The sequence below is a fragment of the Myotis daubentonii genome, chromosome 2 (assembly GCF_963259705.1).
Source record: "Myotis daubentonii chromosome 2, mMyoDau2.1, whole genome shotgun sequence".
NCBI lineage: Eukaryota > Metazoa > Chordata > Mammalia > Chiroptera > Vespertilionidae > Myotis > Myotis daubentonii.
The window spans coordinates 104,093,367-104,117,213 of NC_081841.1; the positions used below are offsets into that span (position 1 = coordinate 104,093,367).

General features: G+C 49.6%; 1 protein-coding gene across 3 annotated transcripts in view; it reads left to right on the forward strand.

Annotated features, from left to right (window-relative positions):
• MTUS2 (microtubule associated scaffold protein 2) overlaps positions 1-23,847 on the forward strand; it is a 421,538-nt gene that overhangs the window by 392,089 nt on the left and 5,602 nt on the right. For all 3 annotated transcript variants that reach the window (XM_059684080.1, XM_059684081.1, XM_059684082.1), the window contains 5 exons: positions 8,308-8,522; positions 15,083-15,188; positions 17,632-17,705; positions 20,662-20,760; positions 21,828-21,947. In XM_059684080.1, coding sequence (XP_059540063.1) covers positions 8,308-8,522; positions 15,083-15,188; positions 17,632-17,705; positions 20,662-20,760; positions 21,828-21,947 — 614 coding nt within the window. The remainder of the gene's footprint in view (positions 1-8,307; positions 8,523-15,082; positions 15,189-17,631; positions 17,706-20,661; positions 20,761-21,827; positions 21,948-23,847) is intronic.

Below are 23,847 nucleotides of genomic sequence, written 5' to 3' on the forward strand. Positions count from 1 at the left end.
GATAAGCAACCTTTCTGTTTTGTTATGCAGCATTCACAGTGCCTAGCAGCTAGGAAAGGCTCTTTTTGTCTTACTGAAGCCACATCTCATATCCTTGCACAAGCCATTTACACACCCAAACAAGCAAAACACATCTGTCAGTCTGCCCCCACCTCACTGTGTGCAGTGTAACAGCCAGTCTGTTCCGAGGTCTCATGCTTTTACGACTTTGACACTTTTATAAAATTGACCACAGCAACACTGTGAAATGCAATCACATCATTAATCATTAAAGTGTCAAAAAGCAGTAGTCCTGAATTTCACATTTTTCATACTAATTGACAACATCTAGAAAGGCCCTCCCTGGTACCGTGGACCGGAGGAGTGTCCATGGGCTGTGGGCCCGTAGATGTACATGAATTCTTCTGTTAGTGCAGCAGACTCGCATGCTGTCTATTGTGCCGTTTTCTCCCCAGTTGGAGTCCCCCTCCGATGTCCCACCTCCCTAAATGGCACCCCACCCCCAGTTGCTCTGACTGAGAACCTGAGGCCTCCTTAATTTCGATCTTTCCTTTGCCTCCCTCATCTGACCCAGGAGCAAATCAAGGTGGCTTTGCCTCCAGACACCTCGCAGTGAATCCGCCCCTCCCGCGCAGGAGCTGCCCTCCCAGTCACCATCAGACCTGCCTCCGGCTTTCCTCGCCTCCTGCCTCTGTGCTCCTGCTGCAGCAGAGGGGTCCCAGGAAAGCCCTCGTTAGCCCTAAGGAGCACTGTCGGGGCTTCCCACTGTCACCGGAGTGTAACCCTGGCTTCTTTCCTGGGACCACAGGCCCTGCGGACCAGGCCCCGCCTGTCTCCTGAACTTCAGCTGCTCCACTTGGCCTGTCAGGGACGCTCCAGGGGGTTGTCCTTCGGCTCCTGGTCTGCTGAAATTGTCCCGCCTCAGGACTCTGCACTGGCAGTCCCTTCCACCCAGAACTCCCTCCCTCCATCTCTGCACACGCGTCTCTCTGTCATTCCTATCTGTCTGGACAGTGTCACCTCAGCGTGGCCTCCCTGTCGACCCAGACGCTAACCTCCCTCTGCCCAGGCTTCCCAGCTTTACCCTTGTTTGACTTTCTTCACAGCTGTTAGCTCAAGAGGTTTTTAATCTACGATTGTGCATGTGAACACTTTCCTCATGTTTGCCTCCATGACAGTGTGTCTGGGCGCATAGCGGGGGCTCAGTACATTCAATTACTCTGTTGACTGTCGGCCTGCCTATCTGGCCACAAGTACAAAATTGATTATGGCACAGTCCCTGCCCACTGGCGAGGGAGACAGGTGAGGAGATTCAGTTTAAAACAGCGAGTGCCTGAAGAGTGATATGCCAACGCCTTGCCTTCTCGCTGGGCTGGCACTGTGGCCGCTCCCACCGCCGTTGGGTGGAGACGCGAGAAGTCTGGGCCGGGCGCCAGCACCTGCTCTTTAGGGCCTGGCCCACTCCTCGTGGCCTCGGGTCAGTCTGTTACCTGCTCCTTGCACATGGAGGTTAGGCTACCCATGGACACCTGGCAGGCGGGTGACATGGGTAACTACCTGTCTAGGCGGGGCAAGGTGTCCCAGGAAGCACCACAAACGGGAGCTGCTCTCTCCACGGCACAAGCTCCCCCAGGGCCCGCAGAGATGGCTCTTTCACTCCCACTTCTACCCTTGGTCCATGATCCTTTCATAGTCCATTTTCAGCCCCTCCTTCATGACATTTTCCCAAAAAGGGTCCTAAGGAAAGAAAAAGTGGGACGGGCTGCAGAGAGCAGCGTGCCCTGGATCCCAGGTAGCGTGTTCCATGAGCCTGCCTGTTGCTGAGATCTGACAAGTCTGGACAAAGGCAGCGTCACTAGAGGGCATTTTTCAGGCATCACAGCTCCTCCTGGTCAGTGCCCATTTGTTACAGGATCGCTGCCATCAAAAAACAGGAAAAGAGAGACAATAAAACCACAGCATAAAGATGCTAATAATCTTTAACCCCTATGAATTTAGCCTAATATATATATATATATATATATATAATTAGTGTCAAGCAAAAGGGCACATAATTTATAATACCTCAACGTGAGAGTGTAAGGTAGCCACCAGAATGTTAGGTGGGAAGACATGGGAAATGCCCAACAGAGTATAAAGAAGTCACAGGACTTCAATAGCTAAGAAGGATTTTGCACTTGGAAATTCCATTTTTCTTGGTTCAGTGAGATAATGGGTAATTTTTAAGGTAAAATTTTTTCCTTGAATTCTGTCCTTTTATTTATTTCCATCTCCTAAAGAAACAACTTAATCATTTACCTAGCTGTGAGATCTCCTGCCAGCAATATGTAACAACAGCAACTATACCACAGGCTGGGGGACTCAAATAACACAAACTTATTTTCTCACAGTGGCCCAGGCTAGCAATCTGAAATCAAACTGCTGGCGGGGCTGGCTTCTTCCGAGTCCTCTCTCCATGGCCTCTCTCCGTGGTGTACAGATGGCACCTTCCCCTGTGTCCTCACACCCTCTTCTGTCCCTAGGGATCTGTGTCCTAATTCCTAAGTTCTCATTAGGATGCCAGTCATACCGGCTTAGGATCTACCCTAATGACCTCATTTTAACTTAATTAAAATCTGTAAAAATCCTCTCCAAAGGCCATGTTTTGAGGTCCTGGAAGTGTAGGGGGGAACATTCAGCTCTTAAAAGTGACATCATAATATTTCCACTTAGTGGAACAGTATTGTGTCATCATATTCAATGATTTGTTGTACAATTGATATATCTAAAGCATACTCTGGGACATAAGAGGCAACATAATATCATTTTTTATGTTTTTATCATGATCTGTAGGGCCAGATCCTTCTCTCCAGTTTAAGTCTAGTGCTGTTAACCACCAAACTTGCTACCTCATTGGTAAACCAATAAAAACTTGTAGTTATTCATCAGACATTTGGAGTGTCTACTTCAAGTAACTTGATCTTGCTCACTGAGTTTTTCCCTCTCACTTGACTTGTGAACTGTGGTTGAAATTAAGCCTGCGTTGCAAACGGCTCCGTGGCATTGTGTGCCGTGGTCCCGAGGGCCGTTGTCTCGTCGTGCTTCACACTCATAGGCTGGCAGGTTGGTGTCTTTGAGGTAGATATGTCTGAGGATGTTCTAAATATAGCTGTAATAATATTTTAGGTATTTTAACATCACATACACACACTATGAATATTCATGCACATACACACACACACATATATGCTCAAATATTTAAACTATACAACAGATTCTAATTCTGCTTTTGTTTTTAAACTCATGCTCACGAATTAAGAGTGATATATTCTCTTGGCCAATCACAATCCCATTATTTTAGAAATTATTTTCTCAGCAACTTGGGTTCTGGGGATTTATTACTGGGGTGTTGGCCTCTATGGCCAAGTACCAATTGTTTTCACATGAAGAAAGGAAGACTCCAGATGTTGTGTAATATCATTAAATTAGCGTCCGTTAATCTCTGACTGCAAAATGCCTGACTAGATACATTTTTGAAGATTTACCAGAGGCAAGAGGATATTTATTTCTTGAGGGACTCTGTTATTAGAGCTCTTCCCCTTGGGGCCCCAGCTGCTCTTCTTATCCAGTATCTTCTGCAGGCCTGGGGCTTAGCATGGGGTCATCAGGTGGAGATCATCACCTCTCTCATACATAATAGCAGTTGGGAATTTGGAGATTGGGGCTATATCTAAAAAAGGGGATTATATGTAAAAAAAAAAAAAAAAAAGGATTACTTTGCCAATTTAGAGGCAACGAAACAGGCCTCTACTGCTCCTGATTTATTTAAGGGAGCAGCACATTCAGGGGCAGCTCGAGGGTGAAAAGCAATGGCCTCCCAGCCCCAAATCGGGAGCCAGGCCCATGAATCATCCTGCCACTGACATAACTAAAATCGCAGGAGATAGAGAAGAGTCAGGGCATCTCTGACCTCCAGATACTATAACCTTTTCAAACCCCGTCTCTCCTTCATTATGGTAATAATGTGAAAATGGTTTTACTCGTAAAGCATGTAAACCAACAATAGAGTGTTGTTAAATATAATATATATTTGCAGGTGTCCACTGGGCAATGAGTCCTGTAACTTAGGCACACAAGCTCCTGAGGGAGGAGAGACAGAAAGATAAATACATTTCCATTACAAATAGAACTATGGAAGCATACTATTTCTGTACCTTGCCTTTTCTGTTTAATAATGTATTACAGAAATCATTCCATTATATCACAAAAAAATGTTTTACCTTATTTTTTTTACTGGTTGCCTATAGCCCATTATGTATAGGATTTGTTCTATATGTATAGGGTGGGCAGAAGCAGGGTTACAGTTGTGAATATGTGAAGCACAGAGTTAATTCTTGTATTATTATTTATTTGTATTACAACTATAAACCTACTTTTGCCCATTCCTGTATATTGGATTCATTACCATTTATTTAACTAACTTTCCAATAGTTCCCTAAGGCAAATCACATTGTATAACTCTTAACCAAATGTTCTTGTATGCACTTGTGTTAAAACCTTCATGTTATTTTTTTCAATATAGCTGATTTATTTTTATTCATTTTATAATCTTTTTATGTTTTATTCCATCTTTGGTCCCATTAGATTCTGCCTATATCCGTGTGTGTGTGTGTGTGTGTGTGTGTGTGTGTGTGTGTGTGAAACAGCATAGTGATAAGGTTTTCATTTTTGTTTTATTTTGCCATCATATGTTTTTACCACTGTTGTGTAGAGTTTTAAATAATAAGATGAGTTTTCCTTCTCTAAAAAAATCTAAATTTATCCTTTAAGTCATTTTTTGTCATGTTATTTTTTAAATTTTCATTTTTTGTAAAAAAAACTGTAAGATATAATTCATGTACTATATATAATTTACCCATTTAAAATGTACAACTCAATGGTTTTTAGTGTATCCATAGAGTTCTGCAACTGTCATTACAATCTATTCTGAAACATTTCATCACTCCCCAAAAAGAAATCCCATACTGTTAGTTGTCACGCCCTAAGGCTACAAATCCTACCATTTATTTTTATTTTTTGTTGTTGTTGTTAATTCTCACCTGAGGATATTTTCTCCATTGATTTTTAGAGAGAATGAAAGGGAGGGAGGGAGGAGAGAGAGAGAGAGAGGTTAGAGAGACACATCTATTGGTTTGGTTGCCTTCCACATGCACCCTGAAGTCCGGTAATCAAACCTGCAACCCAGGAACGTACCCTTGACCAGAAAGCAAACCTGAGACCCTCTGGTGTATGGGTCGATGCTCTAACCCTAGGCCACACTGGCCAGGACACCAATTCTATCATTGACATTTTTAAAGATATTGTGCCCTCAAAGCAGCGTATCGACTGTGTTCCCACCAATAGTCCACTGAATGTCAGTTTCCTCAGACCCTTCCTATATTACCAGAATATTTCATTTTTATTGGTCTTTTAGATTTAAAAAATGTATTGCTTCAGTTTGCATGTATTTTATCATGAATGGTGCTAGCCATCTGTTCTCGTGTTTCCTGGCCATGTGTGTCTCCTCTCAGGGCACTGCATTGCAGACCTATTTTAGACACAGAAGACATATTGTTGTCATTGTTTTATTTTGATCCCATTACCATGGCATGATACACTACATGGGGTCGGGTGGGGTGGGGGAACACTATGAGTCAGTTAACATGGGTTACAAAAACACAAGCACCCTCCGAAGAGGCCCAGACACCCAGAAACCTGCCCTGGCATCCCACACCCCTGCCACCAGGCCTGAGCCACTTTGGCCTGTGGGTTCTTTTCATAGAGACTGTAGCCTCCAGTGGTCAGAGGTAGAGGAGGATGCTGACCCCCACCATGACCACACTACCAGGTACCGAAAGCCTCAGCCTGACTCTGCTAATCACGTTCCTATTTATTAGTAAGCCAGCAAGATGCTGTTACACTGCTTGTGGTGGGAAGCCCAGTGTACTCCCAGCAATCTGCCCCTCGCCTCAGGCCTGTGACAATATCTATATAATATTTAACATATTTGAAACCCAGGCCAGACCTTTTGTAACACTCCCTCCTCTCTACCACAAAATCATTTCCAGTATAATCCTGCAATGATGATGATTATACTAAGCATGATTTTCCTGAATCTATATAAACAATTAAAAACACATTAACATATTAACATATGTACTACTATTTGTAATACCTTAAACAATAAAATAACATTTAAAAACATAAAAAAATGCATCAACATTCAAATGAAAAGAGTACACACAACATCACTTCTTTGACATTTCTGCCAAACATGCAGGACCTTGATGTAAGGAGGGAACATCAGCCGCACCGAATGAGAGGCTTTCTGGGGAACAGCCGGCCTGTCTCCTTTAAAGGTGTCTAGGGCCTGAACGCCAAGGAAAGGCTGAGGGCTGTCCTAGACAAACGGAGAGCAAGGAGACAGGACTTGGTTCAGGACTTTTCATGGAAAGGACATTATTAGGACCATCAGTGGACTTACATGGGCCTGAGCATCAGTGGCGCTATTGGATCGATGTTGACTCCCTGACTTTGACGACTGAATTACGATATGGAGAAGGTCCGTGTTGGTAGGGAATACATATACTAAGGAATTTGGGGTTGGTGGCAGGTCAAGCATATTATTCCCAAATGATCCGGGGGTCGGGGGAAGGGGAGGGAAGGTTATTTGTACAAGTATGTCCTCGGGCCATACTTTCAAGTTTTCTCTGTGATCTTTTTAAAATATGAAAATTATTATTAAAAACCTCAATGGTAATTGTAGCAATTGTTTAGGATGCAGACCAACAAAGGACTGTTCTGAGGAGTATTTTTCACCAACAGTCTTTAGAATTGCTGACACAAGGTGGCAATTCAAGTCGGTGATTATGGCTTTGAAATTCTCCGCAACAGTGCCTCCCCTTACTGCATACCCGCCCCCCGGCCCCCGCCCCCCGGGGAAGCAGCACCCAGCACCCGCCCCTCTGTTCACCCTGGTTACAGTGGCAGGTCCTGCTCACAACTTCAGATGTGGATCAGATTCCCCCACACAAGGGTGGGGCATGGGACACTGGGGCAATTGGCCAAAAAGACCACTGGGGGCAGTGTTAGGCTGCGGCGCTGTCCAAGGGCAAGGTGCCTATCCTTCAACCCACACTCATTACATCAGGGGAAAAATACTTTGAAGCATCCGTGTGCTGATTAACAAACTTTTTTAGTGCCAAATGTGGCCAAGTAGCCCTTGAATTAGCTCATCCTTAAGGCGGGACTTCTGATCAGGGTGTTTCAAAGCCTAACTACCGTGGACGTATATGTCTGACCATAGCCCCAGAGTGCAGGTGATCACCAACCAGCCCGACCTGCTCACTCGATTTTGAAGTAAGTGGTGATTTCTGCGCATGCACACAGGAGGCGAGCGCGGCGGCACCGCCCTTGTGGGCCGTAATGACCTGTGCCTGCACCTGGACGTCTGTGCCCTGCGAGTGAAAATCAGCGCCCCTTGACCTAAACAGTAGATTGCCGAGGTGCTTTTCTCCTCATGGAAGCAGTTTGCAGCTGAGACAGAGATCTTGCAAATGAAAGCAGTGTGCCCTTGCCCACAGCCCAGGGGAGGCACAGATGCGAAGAACCAGTGGATCAGTGGCTGCTGTCATTGGCTTGTCCTCTGCTGGCGGCCTGGGAAGCGCACCAGGACGGGGACCGGGAGGCATCCTGTGCAGGGGGGTATTGCTGGTTACTGCGCAGCCTCGGGCCCCTGACTGGAGACCCGAACTGCCTCTGTGAATGTCCAGTTCAGCATTTCAGCCTGGGGAGAACAGCCTTTAACCTGGTGCTTCGCCTGTCCCTTCTCAGCTCCCAGGAACGCACAGGTCTCTCTTGAGCCCCGACGGGCAGAGTCGCCACCCACCGAGGACCTTATGAAACGTTTAGGTCCTGGGCTGCTTCCCCAGGGCCCCTGACCCACCCAGAGTGTGCCTGGGAGAGTCCCTGCCGGACAAACGCCCAATGATGTTGATGCCCACGGTCCATGGGCCCTCAGAGGAGCCCTGCTCTCGTGGCAGGGCCATGGGGTGGCAGTCAGAAAGCCCAAGTTTGCCTCCACAGCCCTTTCTATCCACAGCAGGTGGCCTCGGGCTTCCCCACACGTGCCGTGCAGTAGATGGGGAAGCCCTGTACAGACTGCGAGGCTCTTCCAAAGCAAGAGGGTCTTGCCCCGGTTGTGACACTAACCTTGATGCTCTACCGTGGATGCTGAAACGTTCTGGTGCCTCTTCTCCAATTTTTACAAAGATGCTGTTCTGTCCCCAGCCTTCAACACAGCCAGGTGTGAGAAACTACAGAAGGAGAAGGAAGAGCTGGAGAGGCGGTTTGAGGACGAGGTGAGGAAGCTGGGCTGGCAGCAGCAGGCCGAGCTCCAGGACCTGCAGGGGCGGCTGCAGCTGCAGTTCCAGGCGGAGATGACGCGCCTTCAGGAGGAGCACAGCGCCCAGCTGCTGCGGATCCGGCGTCAGCACCAAGAGCAGGTGTGTTTGTGCTGCGCTGTCGCTGCTGTTGGGATGTGCAGGTGGAAGGTGGAGGGGGAGCCATGCTACTTGAGCCCGGAGTCCTGTCCGTAGGTGAGCTACTTGTAAAGTTCCCTCTCTGATTTCATTTCTTCCTCCGTTGCCTCCTTTCCTCCCCTCCTGCCTTTCTGGCCTTTCTCTCCTTGTTCTGCTAAGTGTGCTCCTGCCTAGAAAGTTCTCCCTCTAGACACTCCGTGGCCATCCTCTCAAGCACCAAGAGAGAATTGTCTGCCAGGCTTACTGCTAGAATTTTGGTACCTGAATGTGCCTGCACAGAGTAGGTCGTAGGTTTGAACTTGCCAAATAAAAGCATGAATGCCGCTAGCTGGCCCAGCGGTCTTACTAGAGAGAGCGATTCATCTGGAATGAGTAGAGAATGGTTCCCAGGGAGGCCGTCAGGTGCAGCAGGTAGGAGCGGGAGCCTCCCTGTCCATCACTGTGGGTGCTGACCGGAGGCTCTGCTTCCATGAGAACTAGCTCTGCTCCGTTCTTTTCTCTTCTTTCTAAGTCCTTAAAGCTCTGTTGCCTTAATACCCACCTTCTAAGTGGTGCATTGTCTCTCGTGGTCTGCTAATGGCATTTGCAAAGAGCACGCTAAGTCTCAGGCTGCCCCCCTCCCACTGCTTCCAAATAGACACCCTGGACAGTGACGGTCCCCAGAGGCTTGTGAGTCTAATGGGCTCAGGGAGAACGCCAGAGTAATAATACGCACTATTGTTGTCATTAAAAGTCTCCCATTTGACACATTTTATTCCATTCAGCATCTTTTCTGTGGAAACCAGACACACCTGCCTGCTTAAGGTTGTTGAGACTTACAGACCAGGAAACAGAATAGGTTACGGCTAAAGTTACACTGGTGCTAATGTTAGAACCGGGTCTCCAGCATCTTGCCGCCTGAGCTCGCAGAGCATAACCCCTGTAAGCAGACGATTGTCCCTGCGCTGTCTGCAGTGTTAGCATGGCCCTTGGATACATCCCCAACCCGGTGCAAGTAGCGGCTCTGAGCCTCTGTATCCCTGCGCCATTCGCTCCCAGTTTTGCACAGAGAACATGTTTATACCCGTGTCCACGAAGAGACTTCTGGTCCAAAGTTCTGGGTTGGCTGAGAAGGTGCCAAGTGGTGGGAGGGAGGGCAGAGGTGGCTGCCAGGCAGGAGAGGGTGCTTCGAGGGCCCTCGGAGTGAAAGCTCCCTTTCAGTGCCGTGTCTGCAAACCACGCAGCTGAGGCCACTGCTGGGCAGAGCCTGTCCACCGGTGGGGCTCGGCGTAAGTAAAGCGCCCCTCAGCGTCCTGTGAGCAGAAGCACAGCGGGGAGATGAGCCCTCACCTCGCCTTTAAGCTGGGACACAGCAGCGTTTCGGAGCTTTCGTGTTGGGCAGGATTGAGGGAAAGAAGGCCTGACATTGAGAACGAGCTGCAGAAGCTACCTGTGAGCATTTAAAAGGGCTTTACCTTATGAGGCCTCTGAGTTCCGTTCTTCTCGATCCTTATTCACTAAAGCGACTCATCTAGTTACCCATTCACCTAGGCCAGGAATATCTGGAGTGCCCACTGCACACCGGGCACACGTCAGGGTCCTGCCAGAGACGCCCAGATTTATAAACCGTGGGCGTGCTTGATCCATGCCTCAGGCGATCGCCAGGGAAGTTCTGAGGGAACTGATCCTGGGTGAGCAGCAGAGACGTGCTTAGGAACTGAGAGTTTACTTCCAGCTGTGAGGATAGAGAACATTTTCTGGTAGAACTAACACCAGAGTGCTGTAGGTCTGAGTAAGCCTGCTGCAGACACCCACTGGCTGGGGGGATGGATGATTGAAACCTGTGACTCGTTCAGGCCTGACTTGGCCCCTGCTGCTGAGCATGGGCGGCCAGCCTGACCACAGCCGCCCCCCCACCACGCCCCCCGCCAGCAGAGAGAGTGCAGGCAGTGAGGGAGGCGAGGCAGGGGCGACGCCAGTTCTCATGCAGTAGAATCCGCGTTCGCTCTGTGCAGGAAACTCAGTGCACGGCTGCGATGGGGAGGTGTGAGGTCTGCGGTTTCAGCTCTCCGGCTCGGACTACCCACCCTCAGGCTTCTTTATCGGGGACAATTTGCATTTGGCAATGCTGACCCTATGGAGAGTGACATCTGTCCACAGTTGTGCTCCACCAGCTTAACAGTCAACCAACCTGGCCTCTGGCCGCCCAGCGCCCCACACCAGCAGCAGGAGCTCCTGCGGCTTCGCTCAGGCTGGGAGCTCGTGCGCTGAGACACGTGCACCTCTGACTGCTGCAGGGTCTCCCTCCGACAAATCCAGCCGTCCGCTCGCCTCTGCCCGCACATGGGAGTCACTGGGGAACGTGTGGCAAAACACCCTCCTCATCCTCACCCCACGGTAACTGCATCAGAACGGCTGGTGGGTCGGGTTGCTCGTCAGCCTGACCTGAAATGCAGTGGCCCCCGACACAGGCCTCCAGGCTTCCTTAAGTGCCGATAAAGATTGGGCCTGATTTTTATTTCAAAATGACCATAACGTGTTTAATCAAAATCAGCACGTGTGCCATAGCTAGCTCCACATGAATAGAGCCAAACTGCCAGAGCCCCCACCTCGAAGCACACAAAACGGATTTTCACTGAAAATACACAGGCTTGTCCCCTTTTGCCCAAACACAGTGCCTTCCAGTCGTCCTCTCTGGGCTGTCTACTGTTTCCCAAAGATGCTCAGCCACAGAGCCTCACATTCAGTGGTCAATTATGTGACCTTTGACCCCATTCCTCCACGACCGTGTGGCCTTGGGTCCTCCTCCCCGACCTGGCCCTGAAGTCACTGTGGACTCTGCTCAGTGAAGTCTGAGCAGAGGTGCCTTCCCCTCCGGGGGAAGCAGTGCTCCTCCTTGGCCTTTACGTTGCTTTGTCTCGGATTCAGGACGTGCTTTCTCCCTTTCTGAAGGAAAGCGCCCTTTCAGACTAGCTGGCAGCCTCCGCATCCTGCACTTCATGAGAACATACAGAGGCCACTTGGTTCATCCTCCGGCATTGCATCTCCTTAGTCCTCCTGTGACAGGCCCACAGCTGCCACCAGCAGAAGCCACAGGCCCTCGAACAGAAGGAGGTTCCAGAGACCCTCAGTCTTCCAGCTCCAGAGCCCCGCCCAGCACAGCCCAGAGTCTCAGTACCCCGGGAGGAGGCGCTGTGGGAAGGTGGGGGCCGCCTGAACTCCTGCTCACGTGTGGGCTGCAGTGGGGGCAGAAGGCACATCCTGGAAAGGGATGGAGTGGGACTGGGAGCTCTGGGATGGTTGGCTGCCCACCCTGAGTAAGCAGCTACCCAGGCTATGTAAGCAGGCGCCAAAGGGAAGGAAAGTCCGTAAGAGAACCCTGGAGAGAGTGAACATGGGCAGCCCCCTCTGTCCCACCAGACAGGGATGTGTGTCTGGGATGGGAGTAGATGGGAAGTTAATCTGATTTGGGTTTAATGAGTAAAGCTGAGATGATACAAAGCACATGCATCTTCATTCTAAATGTAAGTTGTCTCTCAGGGAATGGCCAAAGTCTCAGATAGTTGTGTGTTGCAAATGGCTGAGTAAGGAAGCCCACAGCTGTATCTTACCCATCCAGAGGGCGGCTCTCCGACCCTTTGCTGTGCTGTTGCTCAGCCCAGCAGAACTGCAGGCCCCTGTGGAGTGGAGCCTGCCCCGGCACAGCTGCTTCTCCACACCACGGGGCTAGCGGAGGGCGCAGCCAGACTCCTGCTCCGTGCGCAGCCCGAGCTCCGTCTCCCTGGAGAAGGAAGGAGTGGGCCAGCAGTGGCTTAAGGCCCCAAGAGAAGGATGCTTCCTCCCGCCTAAGCCTGCCGTGGACTGACAATGAATCAATGATCTGAAGTTTTCCTTCCGTCAACTTGTCTGAATCCCTTCAAACGCCTGCAGCGGGTTTCAGGGTGTCCTCAGGCTGAAATCTCTCTGGCCGCTTCGGAGTGTGAGGCCATACCCTGGGAAGAAGCCAGGGGCCCTGGAGGAGCAGTCATGGGGATTAATACTCTGACAAGAAGAGGATGGCCGATCGTGAACAGCTCCTTCCCCAGAGAGGGAACAGTCTTCCAAAAACATAAAGATGTATAGGAACTTTACTGAAGAGCAAGGATTCTTACGCCCAAATCTTGGCTCATTGGTTCATATTGGTTTCCTGTTGTTGCATATGGCCTTTCAGAATTAGGGGGTCCGTATTTCACTCATAAAAGCACCTGTGAGTGGCTGTAACAGAGAGACCGTGCCCGTACATCAGGCTTCCTATATTGAGCATGGGATTGAGTCACCATTAAATCAAAGACCTGCCTCCCAACAAACCAGAAGGGCGACGTTCAGCTTCAGACATAATGTCATATTGCCTGACAGGGCATCTTCTCCGCCAGGGACACAGGGGACTCTTCTGGAACATGGTAATTTGCGTCAGAGCCAATAAATTAGAATCACACCAAGGACTGATCAAAGATTTTCCTTCAAACTGGACTGGGTAACAAGCATCCAGATAATGTGTGGGGACCTATGTCTGCAGACAGGGTGATCTTGGCTCAACTGATACAGTAGGGAAGCAGAAAAAATATATACTTGTATTTTTTTTAACCAGTATTTATTTTTTCAAGAGACTGAAATGCCTTGGATGAAGATTCTATGAAAACCTCATATAAAAAGGAATTGGACAATTATGTACTGTGGTAATCAGCTTTTCTGATTAGTGGAGTCATAGGTCTGAGCCTTAAGTAAAACATTGTTTCATCAAGAATGGCCTGTAAGCTTGGCTGGTATAGCTCAGTGGTTGAGTATCGACCTATGAACCAGGAGGTCACGGTTCCATTCCCAGTCAGGGCTCAATCCCCGGTAGGGGGCGTGCAGGAGGCAGCCAATCAATGATTCTCTCTCATCACTGATGTTTGTCTCCCTCTCCCTTCCTCTCTGAAATCAATAAAACATTTAAAAAAAAAAAAAAAGGATGGCCAGGGAATAAAAGTGAATCATTGCATATCATGTTCGTTTGAAAAATGCGATGCAGCTATCCGAACACTGTGGAGTTCATTGTTGGTTTTGCCAGTGGTATTTCTGTTTTCATGGATGAAGTTCTCTTTTACCTTAGGAGAGGAAAGTCAGGAAATTTTCCATGCAATTATAGTACCCGGAGTGAAAATCTACCCCATTTTAAAATAAAAATACTCCCGTGCATCCACTCCACTCATGGGCTTCCGTTCCTGTGGAGAGCCCTTCCTCCTTTCAGGCAAAGGTCGGCCTGTGAATTGCCCCCTGAGGAACAAAGGACCCTAGGCGGTGGCTGAATAGTACCAGCTAGAAGCAGTATGTGTAACTGGTCCACCACGGAGCTTCAGGTCCTGGGCGCACTTCCTGCTTCAGTGTTCCTCAAACACTAGGTTTTGACACATTAGTAGACAAAAATTTAACAAACAGATTATTGCAAGTAGGAGGGGAAAGTATTGTTTTCTGACACTTTGGTTTGTGCTTGTGCGCTGTGTTACAATGTACAGTAGTATTTTTTGCAATGGTGGCTGACAAAGAATTTGGAAAAGCACTTCCAGTTTGCTAGCGTGGGGAGAGGCCGTTTTAGGCAATTACTCCTGTACGTCATACATTTGAAGTTAAAAACAACAGCACAACAACAAAATAACAAAAACAGTACATGTGTTGGTGGTGGGGGGCGGGGGCGGAGATCAGGAAGAGTGGAAGTGAAAAATCCTAGGCCAGCTGTGCTCCCTGTGATTACAGTCCTGGAAATGACCGCAGCCTCGCGTGCTGGACGGGGGCCCAGATTGCAAGCTGATGGCGAGGACTCGGCTGCCTTGGCCTTGGTGAGAGGCTCCTCGGGCACTCGTTGCTGCTCTTGCTGGGAAGGCAGCAGGGGTGTGTTTGATGGAGCTTCACCTGTGCAGTCAGGCAGACCTGGGCCGACTGCTGGCTCTGCCCCTTACTGGGACTTGGGCAAAATGTTTCCAACTCTCTAAGCCTCAGTTTCCTATAAGATGGACATAAGTATTTCCTTTACAATGTGCTAGGAGGGGTAAGCCGAGTAGCTGGTAGCAGGTAGCTTAGTAAGTGTCAGTTCCCTCCAGTACCTTGTGCACTGTGGCTCCCACCTGCCGCTGGAGCGCAGAACAGACCATCTAGAAGGGAGGTCCCTCCTCTTTTCCTGAGTCATCATCACCAGAGTGATCGGTGTGAGGGGAAGGAATGGGAGTGGGCAGTGGATGGTCCAAAGCCAGGCCCCGGATGGTAAAGAGGGGGCTCAGCAGCCATTCCCACAGGAGCCTCCACCCTCCTGCAGACAGCCTGCCTCCAGGGGCTGCCCTATCCCCACCAAATCCTGGCTCCCCTGCCTCCACACAGGATGAGGGTGGCTGTCACCGCAGCAGAATGACTTTTCCTTGCGTTTTGGACCACTGACCTTTCTACTCTGTGAGTTCCATCTCTGTTCTCCAGGCAGTGAGGATATCACTGCCACCCGTCCGTCCCGCACAACGGTCACTGTGGTTCTCCCGCAGGTAGAAGATATCACCGCCAGCCACGAGGCTGCTCTCCTAGAGATGGAAAATAACCACACGGTGGCCATCGCGATCCTGCAGGATGACCACGACCACAAAGTCCAAGGTAGCTACCATCCTAGGTGTGTGTGGCCGGCAGGGTGTGTGGCCGGCCCAACCTCCTGCTGCAGACACAAGGAGCACCTCCTGCTCGCTTGTCCCACTTTCCTTTCTTCCTTCCTTTTGTTCCGGGTGTGTTCTCTGTGCTGCTTGCTGTGGAAAGGAAAGATGCAAAACCAGGATCCAGGTAGCACTTCTTTCCTCTGCAGCAGTTACTCTCAACCTTGCCTGGATGTTGGAATCCCTGAGCGCTGTGATTGGAGGCTGGTGCCCGTCTAGGTCCACTCCGGGCCCCCAGGCAGCTGGTCTGGGGTGCAGCTGGGCATCAAGATTGTATAAAGCTCCTGGGGGGAGTCTGACGGGGCGTCGTGCTTAAGAACCACCAGTGTCACGTAGGCGTGGAAACCCCGGGTCTGTCTGGGCCTCACACAGTTAAACAGCCTCCCTTTCTCCTCCCAATGCACTGTTCCAAAATAATAAACCGACTCTTGGACAGGTCATCTCACCTGGAAGAAATGCTAACTGTTTTAAGAGTACCACCACGTGTCCACTCATCCCTACATAGACCATTATGAGGACTCGCTAACATTTACATAGAATATGAAGATGGGAGTAACAGTGAGAGTCATCAGTGGAGAAATGAAACTGAACAACACCCCAAACCCCAAACTACCAACCAGTTATTTTATCTGTTTACAGAAAAGAAGCCTTATAGCCAATTAGCTGTACAGAAAAATGTTGGCAGCAAAGACGTCTGGGGCAGAAACAGCACATGTGCCAGCTCCCACCCTGGGCTGCCCATTGGGACCACCTGGGAGTTAAAAAACAACAACACTGATGAGTAAATCCCACTTCAGAAATTCCACTTTAATTGCTCTTGGGTGCAGCCCAGGCATCAGGGCTTTTTAAGGCTCCCCAGGTGATTCTAATATGCAGCACATTTTGAGAACCATTGTCTTAGAGCACAGTGTTGGGTGTGGGGCAGAGTGTTATGACCTCAAAATAATTAAGTATGTTATGGGTACATAGTTGTCAGGCACGGTGTATACCATGTCCAGGATAGATACGGCCTGCCTCTTTCTTGGGGTATTGGGGTCATCTGAATGTCCTAAAGCCCATCGCTGGGCTGTAGAAAAACAGTCTCTGAGTGGGAATGCGAGTGGAAATGATGCAGTGAGCCACACTGTTGCCTTTTGTTGCTGGATTTTCATAAAATAGACCTGGCAGATTTTTCTCACTAGCAAAGCCTTGCTTAGATGTCACATCGAAGGCCTTTGCATTATATATAATACATATAAAAGTAGCAAAAACATTCATTATTATGGTCAGGACAGTGTGCTCAATGGCTATTAAAACCAATCATTTAGACAGAAAGACACATAGCTTTATCTTAATTCAATCAGCACAAATTAATTTTTTCCAAATGTAAATTTGAGTTATAACAACTAGATTTCTTAGAGACCTTCTCCATTACTAGTTCAATGATTTGGATCAATGGAAACCAAAAGCTTTTCCTAATTGCAGCTCTGGCCAGCCAGAAATGATAATTGTTGTCTCTAGTACTCTCCTGTCCGAAGCATGTGTGACCCAGGCTGATTAATGAGACCTCTCCTCCCTCCAGTTATAACATGCAAACAAATTGCTTGTGTAGCCAGAATGAGATGGGCTTCACCCAGTTAATAAGACTGTTCCCATCTGGAGGAAAAGAGAATCCATTTGTTTAATAAGTCTTACATGACATCTCTTTCTGCCTCACTTGCAAATTATTACTGGAATGACACTTTGCTTAGAATAGAATGGTTCCAAACTCTCCAAGAGGAACCAATCCAATTAGTCCTCCTTTCTGTCTGAGTGTCTTCATAGCGACTCTTTGCTCAAGCAAACCCTAGAGATCTGTGGTTTTCAGAGTGTGGCTCCAAGGCCTCACAGACACAGCGCTTGCCCTGTTCACCCGTCGCTCTCCAGCGAGCCCAGGCAGCACGGAGGCTGCTCACAGCTCAGCTCTCTGAAAGCTCCCTCCTGCGGCCAGATGGCTGCTTTGTGGTGGAAAGAGAGAGTGGCCCTGGGATGGGAAGGAGATGGAGACTGAACATTGATCACCCAGTTGCTTTCCCATTAGGAAAACTTGGAGAATCAACCAAGTTGATTGAACCGTGGATGGAGGAGCTGACTTGTCCCGGACAGTGGGAGAGCGGGGTATAGAAATGAGTGTGTGTGCGCTCTATTTACTTCCCCCTCTGTTTCTCTTCCTTTCTCCTATTCCCTCCCTCTTTATTTCTCTTCTAAATAACACCGCATACAATTCCAAAGTAATGGAGAAGTCTCTTTAGGCTCAAGTCTGCTGTATACCAGTGTCCCTATTCACCCGTTTCTCATTTAGTCTGGCAAGAGTCTTGTTTGATCCTTTTCAGATGAAAGGCTAACTTAACAATCCGATGTCTTCTCTCCAGAGTTGATGTCTACCCATGAGCTTGAAAAGAAAGAATTAGAAGACAGTTTTGAAAAGCTGCGGCTGTCATTACAGGTTAGTATCTCCTTAACCCTGAAGTCAAGCTAATGGCAGCACCGTTAGTCCTGTCCACAAACATTTGGGATATAGAGGGAGATAAGACGTTCCCCTGCCCTAAGGAATTTATTGTCTACTCAGAGGGTGGTGGCAGAAAGAGTGACAGACACCCACCAAAGGAAGCACATCCTTGCACCAAGGGAATACTACCGTCAGTGAGTGCCACGGAGATCCAAGGTTGAGCCACACTTGCTGTGGTCAGAGGAGTCACCGCGCTGTGTGTGAGGAAAGGGACTTGGGAGAAGCACATGCTAGGCAGGGCGTGGTGTAAGGGGGGCTGTGAAGGGCAGAAGCCATAGGGCATGTCTGGAATTATAACAAAGGACTTAATCACCTGGAGGTGGGTGAGGCGGAAAGAACCTTCCCTGCCTCCACTGCCAACCTACACGACACGTGGGTCTCATGCCAGCGAGCAGCCTGGCTTCCTTCTGAAGGGGCCCCAGCTCACCTGCACCCCCGCCCCCTTCCAGAGACCCTGCCAGCTGCTCTGTGGAAAGATGATGGCCACCCACAGCCCCAGGGAGGAGCTGCCCGGGAAGCTAGGGTGCTTCCGTTCCCAGCTGTGGCATCTCAGTCAGAGCAAGGTTAATTTTTAAATACTGGGGACACTCACACCTGGACATTGTGATGACAATAACAACGAATGCCCATTGATTACCATAAGTAACACAAAGCCAGGAGCGTTGCCTCTGACAGCTGACTCTCCCCTGGCAGCATGCATCACGCAGAGGCGGCCCTGCCTACGCAAGCACCCATTGTTACACCAATGTCACCCTACTGAGTGCGCTGTTCCACATTTCCTAACCAGGAAACAGTCTGCAGTAAGCCCACCACCCGCCCATCAACGGGCCTGCAACACGCAGTCCTCACGGGCTCATCCTCAGCAAATTTACCCCAAACTGCCTTCCTCATGCATCCCTCTCACAGCATCGGGTGCGCTGTCCTCAGGACCGCACGCCCGGAAAGGGAAAGCCAGACTGTGGTGTAACAGAAACCCACCAGCCCCAAACCGCAGAGAAGGTTTTGTTTCACCTGTGAGTGAGTCTTCATTCCGCCCCTGCCATCCCACGGGCAACACCCTGTAGCAGACAGAACCCATTTGGGCGGGAGGTTATTTGGTACAAGGAGGGTGGAGCTGCTAGAGCCAACTGCCTCCAGTGACTGGCAGCGGGAGAAGCAGGCTTGTGGTAAGAGATTTGAACTCGGGCTTAAATCCCATGGCGCCCCCTCTTACTAGCTTTGAAACCTTGGGCAATACATGAGCTCCGTAAGCCTTGGTTACCCGTCTGTGAAACGGAGCTGACGGTGCCTTCCGCGAGGAGTCACGTGTGTAAAGTGCGCAGCACCAGGTTGGCTCCTGGCAAATGCTAATAAGCAGCAGCCCTTGCTGTTCTGATCGTGGCTAATGTTATTATTTGTTATATTTATTTTTATCATCCTCACTATTGTTATCATGCCGTTGGTTAGCTCCTAAGGGGCCGGTGCGGGGCCTCACCCTTGACATACAGGAGCCAATCCAGTTGGAAGCAGCCTGTGCCGTGTGACTGCTGCGCACCGCGTGGGCCCGTGGGTTGGTGCTGAGTCATGGTGAATGCGGCAGAAACACCAGTTTGATATTTGAGGTCCATCCTAGGTGGTATTTGCCTGATGCGCTTTTGCTATTCTGCTTTTTGATGGAGGAGGAGAGGCTTGAAAGAAATGCGACCTCTGACGGCGCTGACACAGCTGGTGCCGCGCGCGGCCTGGGGAGGCACCGGGGGTGTGGTAGTTAGCTTCCAGAGCACCACTGCCTACATCGCCAGGGCCTGTGGGTACAGACTCCCACTGACTACTGCATTGCCCTAATACCCAGCCTTTGCTTTTAATGGCACTGTGGGGGCTTTTGTTATTTAAGATGAAATAGAAGTAACTGGAAACAAAGAAACAAAAAAAGAGGACAAGAAAAAACCAAGGCTGGTTTGCCAAACAGGGTTGTCTACCATGATGAAGAAAGCAGTCAAGCCAGGCACCTCATACATTACAGTGTTACTCTGTACAATTCCATAATTTACAATACCTTGCTCCTTGCTCCTTGTGTCGGCTGGGGTGAGGCCATTTCTCTTGAGAGAAGAGTTTATTGGAATTCCATAGGTTCTAATGTTACAGAAATGGTGTCATTGGGTAGAGAACTTTGATGATCAGTCCTTGCTAGGGCTGCCAGGGAGGGGTGAGCCAGGGAAGGGGTGTGGTGCCCCCTCAGACACACCTTCCGTCAGCCGGCACACGGAGGGCTGCCTTGTGGCTAGTGTGTGCTGGGGGCCAGGAGCATGGTCTACACCAGTGATGGCGAACCTATGACACGCGTGTCAGAGGTGACACACGAACTCATTTTTTTGGTTGATTTTTCTTTGTTAAATGGCATTTAAATATATAAAATAAATATCAAAAATATAAATCTTTGTTTTACTATGGTTGCAATATCAAAAAATTTCTATATGTGACAAGGAACCAGAGTTAAGTTAGGGTTTTTCAAAATGCTGGCACACCGCGCTCAAAAGGTTCTCCATCACTGGTCTAAACAGAAGGTCTAAACTAAGGGGACAGATGGCCTAAAAAGGGAGGACAGCCTCCGCTCACATCAGGGACCTGCACCCCAGTCCTGAGGCCCAGGGAGGCCAAGAGGAGCTAGAAGTGACCCTGGAAAGAGAGGGAGCTGGCGGATGGAGCCGGTGGGAGAGCTGGGCTGTAAAGTGGGGGTGGGGCATCGAGAACCCCAGCTGGAACACGAGCGAGGCTGACGTGGGAGGTCTGTCACACCATGTTGAGCACCTGCCTCAGCTTGATGCCCATGGCATGTGCACAGGCCGTCATCACGGCTCCCCAGGCTGCTGTGTCCGCAGAGGACCGAGCTGGACTCCTTGTGTCATTACTGCAGGACCAGGTGGACACGCTGACCTTCCAGAGCCAGTCTCTGCGGGACCGAGCCAGACGCTTCGAGGAGGCTTTGCAGAAAAACACTGAAGAGCAGCTGGAGGTGTCGAGTTTCCCAGGCCTCCAGCACTGCGGGGCTCAGGGGGGCTCTGTGGACTTCTCCCCGGGAAGCCCTGTGGCTTCCTCAGCAGTCACCCCGATGACAGGGCCTCTGTGCTAATCTGCTACCAACGCGACAGCTGGTCAGGCCCTCCCGGATCTTACACATATTCCTGTCAGCACCTCTCCTCAGATGGGGATTTCTCCATCTAAATGTTATTCCTGCCACAGGGCACACGGCTCCCGCCACTGTGCCTGAGCTCCTGGGACAAGCATGGCCCGGCCAGGATCACCTCGCCATTGTCCTCTCCAGCTCCCTTAGGCTGGCACGGGGAGGCTCCACTGAGGCCCGAGTTAGTAGGTTGAGCGAGTTTTTGCCAGAAGAGCTGGCACAATTCCTCCCCTCTGGTGTCCAGTTGCCATATGCAGCACATCACACCCAATTAAACCTGCATTACAGAGAAGTTAGTATAAGGATGTCCCTTTCAATACTTATACTAAATATAATGTTGTTTATCTGAAATCCAAGTTTAACCCACTTTACTATCGGGGTTTTTTTGTTGTTGTTGTTGGCATCTGGCAACCTCACTCTAACATTTCTTTTTTTAAATGCCTTTTCTGCTTTTAAAACCACTTTGCTCTGTTTCTATGCTGGGCTGGGGCTCTCCAAGGGCACAGCTGGCACCTGGAAATCCCCGCCACCTGCTGAACCAAGTGGTCTGAGTGACTGTCCAAAGCCAGTGTCGAACTGACTCCTTTCACCACACCAGCTCCCTCTGGGGATGGGCTGGTAGCATCCGGCCATTCCAGCCCCCACACTCTCCAGTGGTGATGGCTGTCTCTCTTCTTTTCCCCAGGGAGCTGGACTTTTAGTCACATTCCCAGTGGGACACCAGTGGGCATCTCTACCAGGGAGGGCTGTGTGAGCTGATGTTCCTCTCTCTCCCTCATGCTCCAGTGCCTACTGGGCAGCTGGTTAAAGAAGACTAGCTTTAGTGAAATCCATGACTGTGGTGAGCAGTGGCCTTTGCCAGGACCGGGAAGGTAGCTTGTCGCTCTCTGCCCCTGTAGGTTGCACTGGCTCCCTATCAGCACTTGGAAGAAGACATGAAGAGTTTGAAGCAGGTGTTAGAGATGAAGAATCAGCAAATACACCAGCAGGAAAAGAAGATTATTGAGCTGGAAAAGCTGGTGAGTTGGTCTATTTCCTGGGGAGAGCCTAGCAACCTTACTGTCATCGTTGATGTCAACACTGACACCATTCAGGACGCGAGCCCTGAACCCATTGCTCCCACCTGAGTGGAGAATTCTATCCTTGAGTCTCAAGGACTTTCTTAGGTAGCCAGGGGTCTCAGAGGTGGCCTCATTTTGTCCAACTCTGCAGCCTCCATCCCCGCCCCATGGCTCTGAAGTGGTTTCCTCACTCCTCCCTGGTGGATGTGTGATGAGCCAGCACAGATGAGCATCACTAACATGTGCCAGGCACCACGCAGAGCACTCTCTATGCCTCTGTTCTGACAGCAGGGCTGTGAAGGAGGTGCTGGGAGCCTCCTTTCACAAGTTAGAGATGGGGGCCTGGGACAGGGCATCTCACTAAAGCCAATCAGTGGCTACACCCAGGCGGGAGGGAACCCCAGCCCAGCGCTCTCACCACTCTCGGCCTCACCTTTCAGCCTGGTTTCCACAGAACCAGCAAAGGGTGCCCCTTTTGGGGAACAGAGCACCCCAAAGTTCATTCTCTATCTTTAGGCACAAGGGCCACGCCAGGGCTCAAGGAGATGATTGTCCAAAGTTAGCAGCAGAGAAGCCAGTTTCCAAGGAGATACCATCCTGAACTGGAACTTGACCCAAGGCTCTCAGATAAATTCTTATGTTTTATTCCTTTTTATAAATTGTTATATGAAAAACAAAATTTTGATACTATAAAAGGAAAGTATGTGCATTATAGAAAATGATTAGACAGCCCTGGCCATCATGGCTCAGTGGTTGAGTGCCGACCTATTAACCTGGAGTCATGGTTCGATTTCCGGTTGGGGCACATGCCCGGATTGCGAGCTCAATCCCCAGTAGGGGGCATGCAGGAGGCAGCCGATCAACGATTGCCTCATCATTGATGTTTCTATCTCTCTCTCCCTCTCTCTTCCTCTCTGAAATCAATAAAAATATATTTTTTAAAAATGATAAGATAAACAGAAATAAGAAAATTAAAGTATATTTCTACTACTGTTAACACTTTCCAGAGCTTCTCTGTACACGTGTACATACCTGAGACATCCCCTGCACACGTTCAATGAGCAAATCTTTAACTTCCCCCCTCAGTAACCGATCATCTGGTCTAACTGTTGAAGTTCTCCGTTGTTCTGAAATATCCTTGGAGCTGGTTACCCTAATCAGGCGCTGGTGAGACCTCAGTTTCACATTCCGTTGTCACAGCCCTCTCTTGTCTAGCATTGTCCCCTTTCGCAGACATCTCCTTCTGCACCAGGGCTCATCAGTTAGGAGGGGGCAGACCTGGATGTGAGTGTCTGCTACCAGCATCCTGGCTAACGTTGGCCACATGGCACCATTCAGCAGCCCTCAGCAGCCCAGAGCTTCCCAGCAAGACAACAACTAAGACCACTGGGAGCTCAGGACAGAGCCCTGCCCTCCTGGTCCTGCCTGTAGTCCAACCAACATGAGGATAGCAACTCTCCTCCTCCAGGCTGGGCCATCTGCACCCAGTTGTTCAATCACTGACAAGCCTAGAGGCTGATGTGGCTGTTTTTAGCCATGTTTTAGGCTTTCTGCAGGCATTCATGACTTCTCACTCCAGAAGCAGTTGTGTGTATGGGGTGGGGTACTGATTTAATCACGTCCCACTTCCTTAGGGCAAAGTGGAGGGCTGGGTGAGAGTGTCTTGATGAAGAGCAGCGACAGAGGTCCATTCTTTGGCTCTGATTCCCTTATTCTTGGAGAGGTGAACGTTTTCCTTAAAGATTAACTACACTAATATAGAATTTGTCACGTTCTTTTCAAAAATAATTTATTTTAAACTTCATATTAGAATGGAACTGTACTTCAGCTAGGTCTCGGGCCCGGTGAGGCCCTCTGA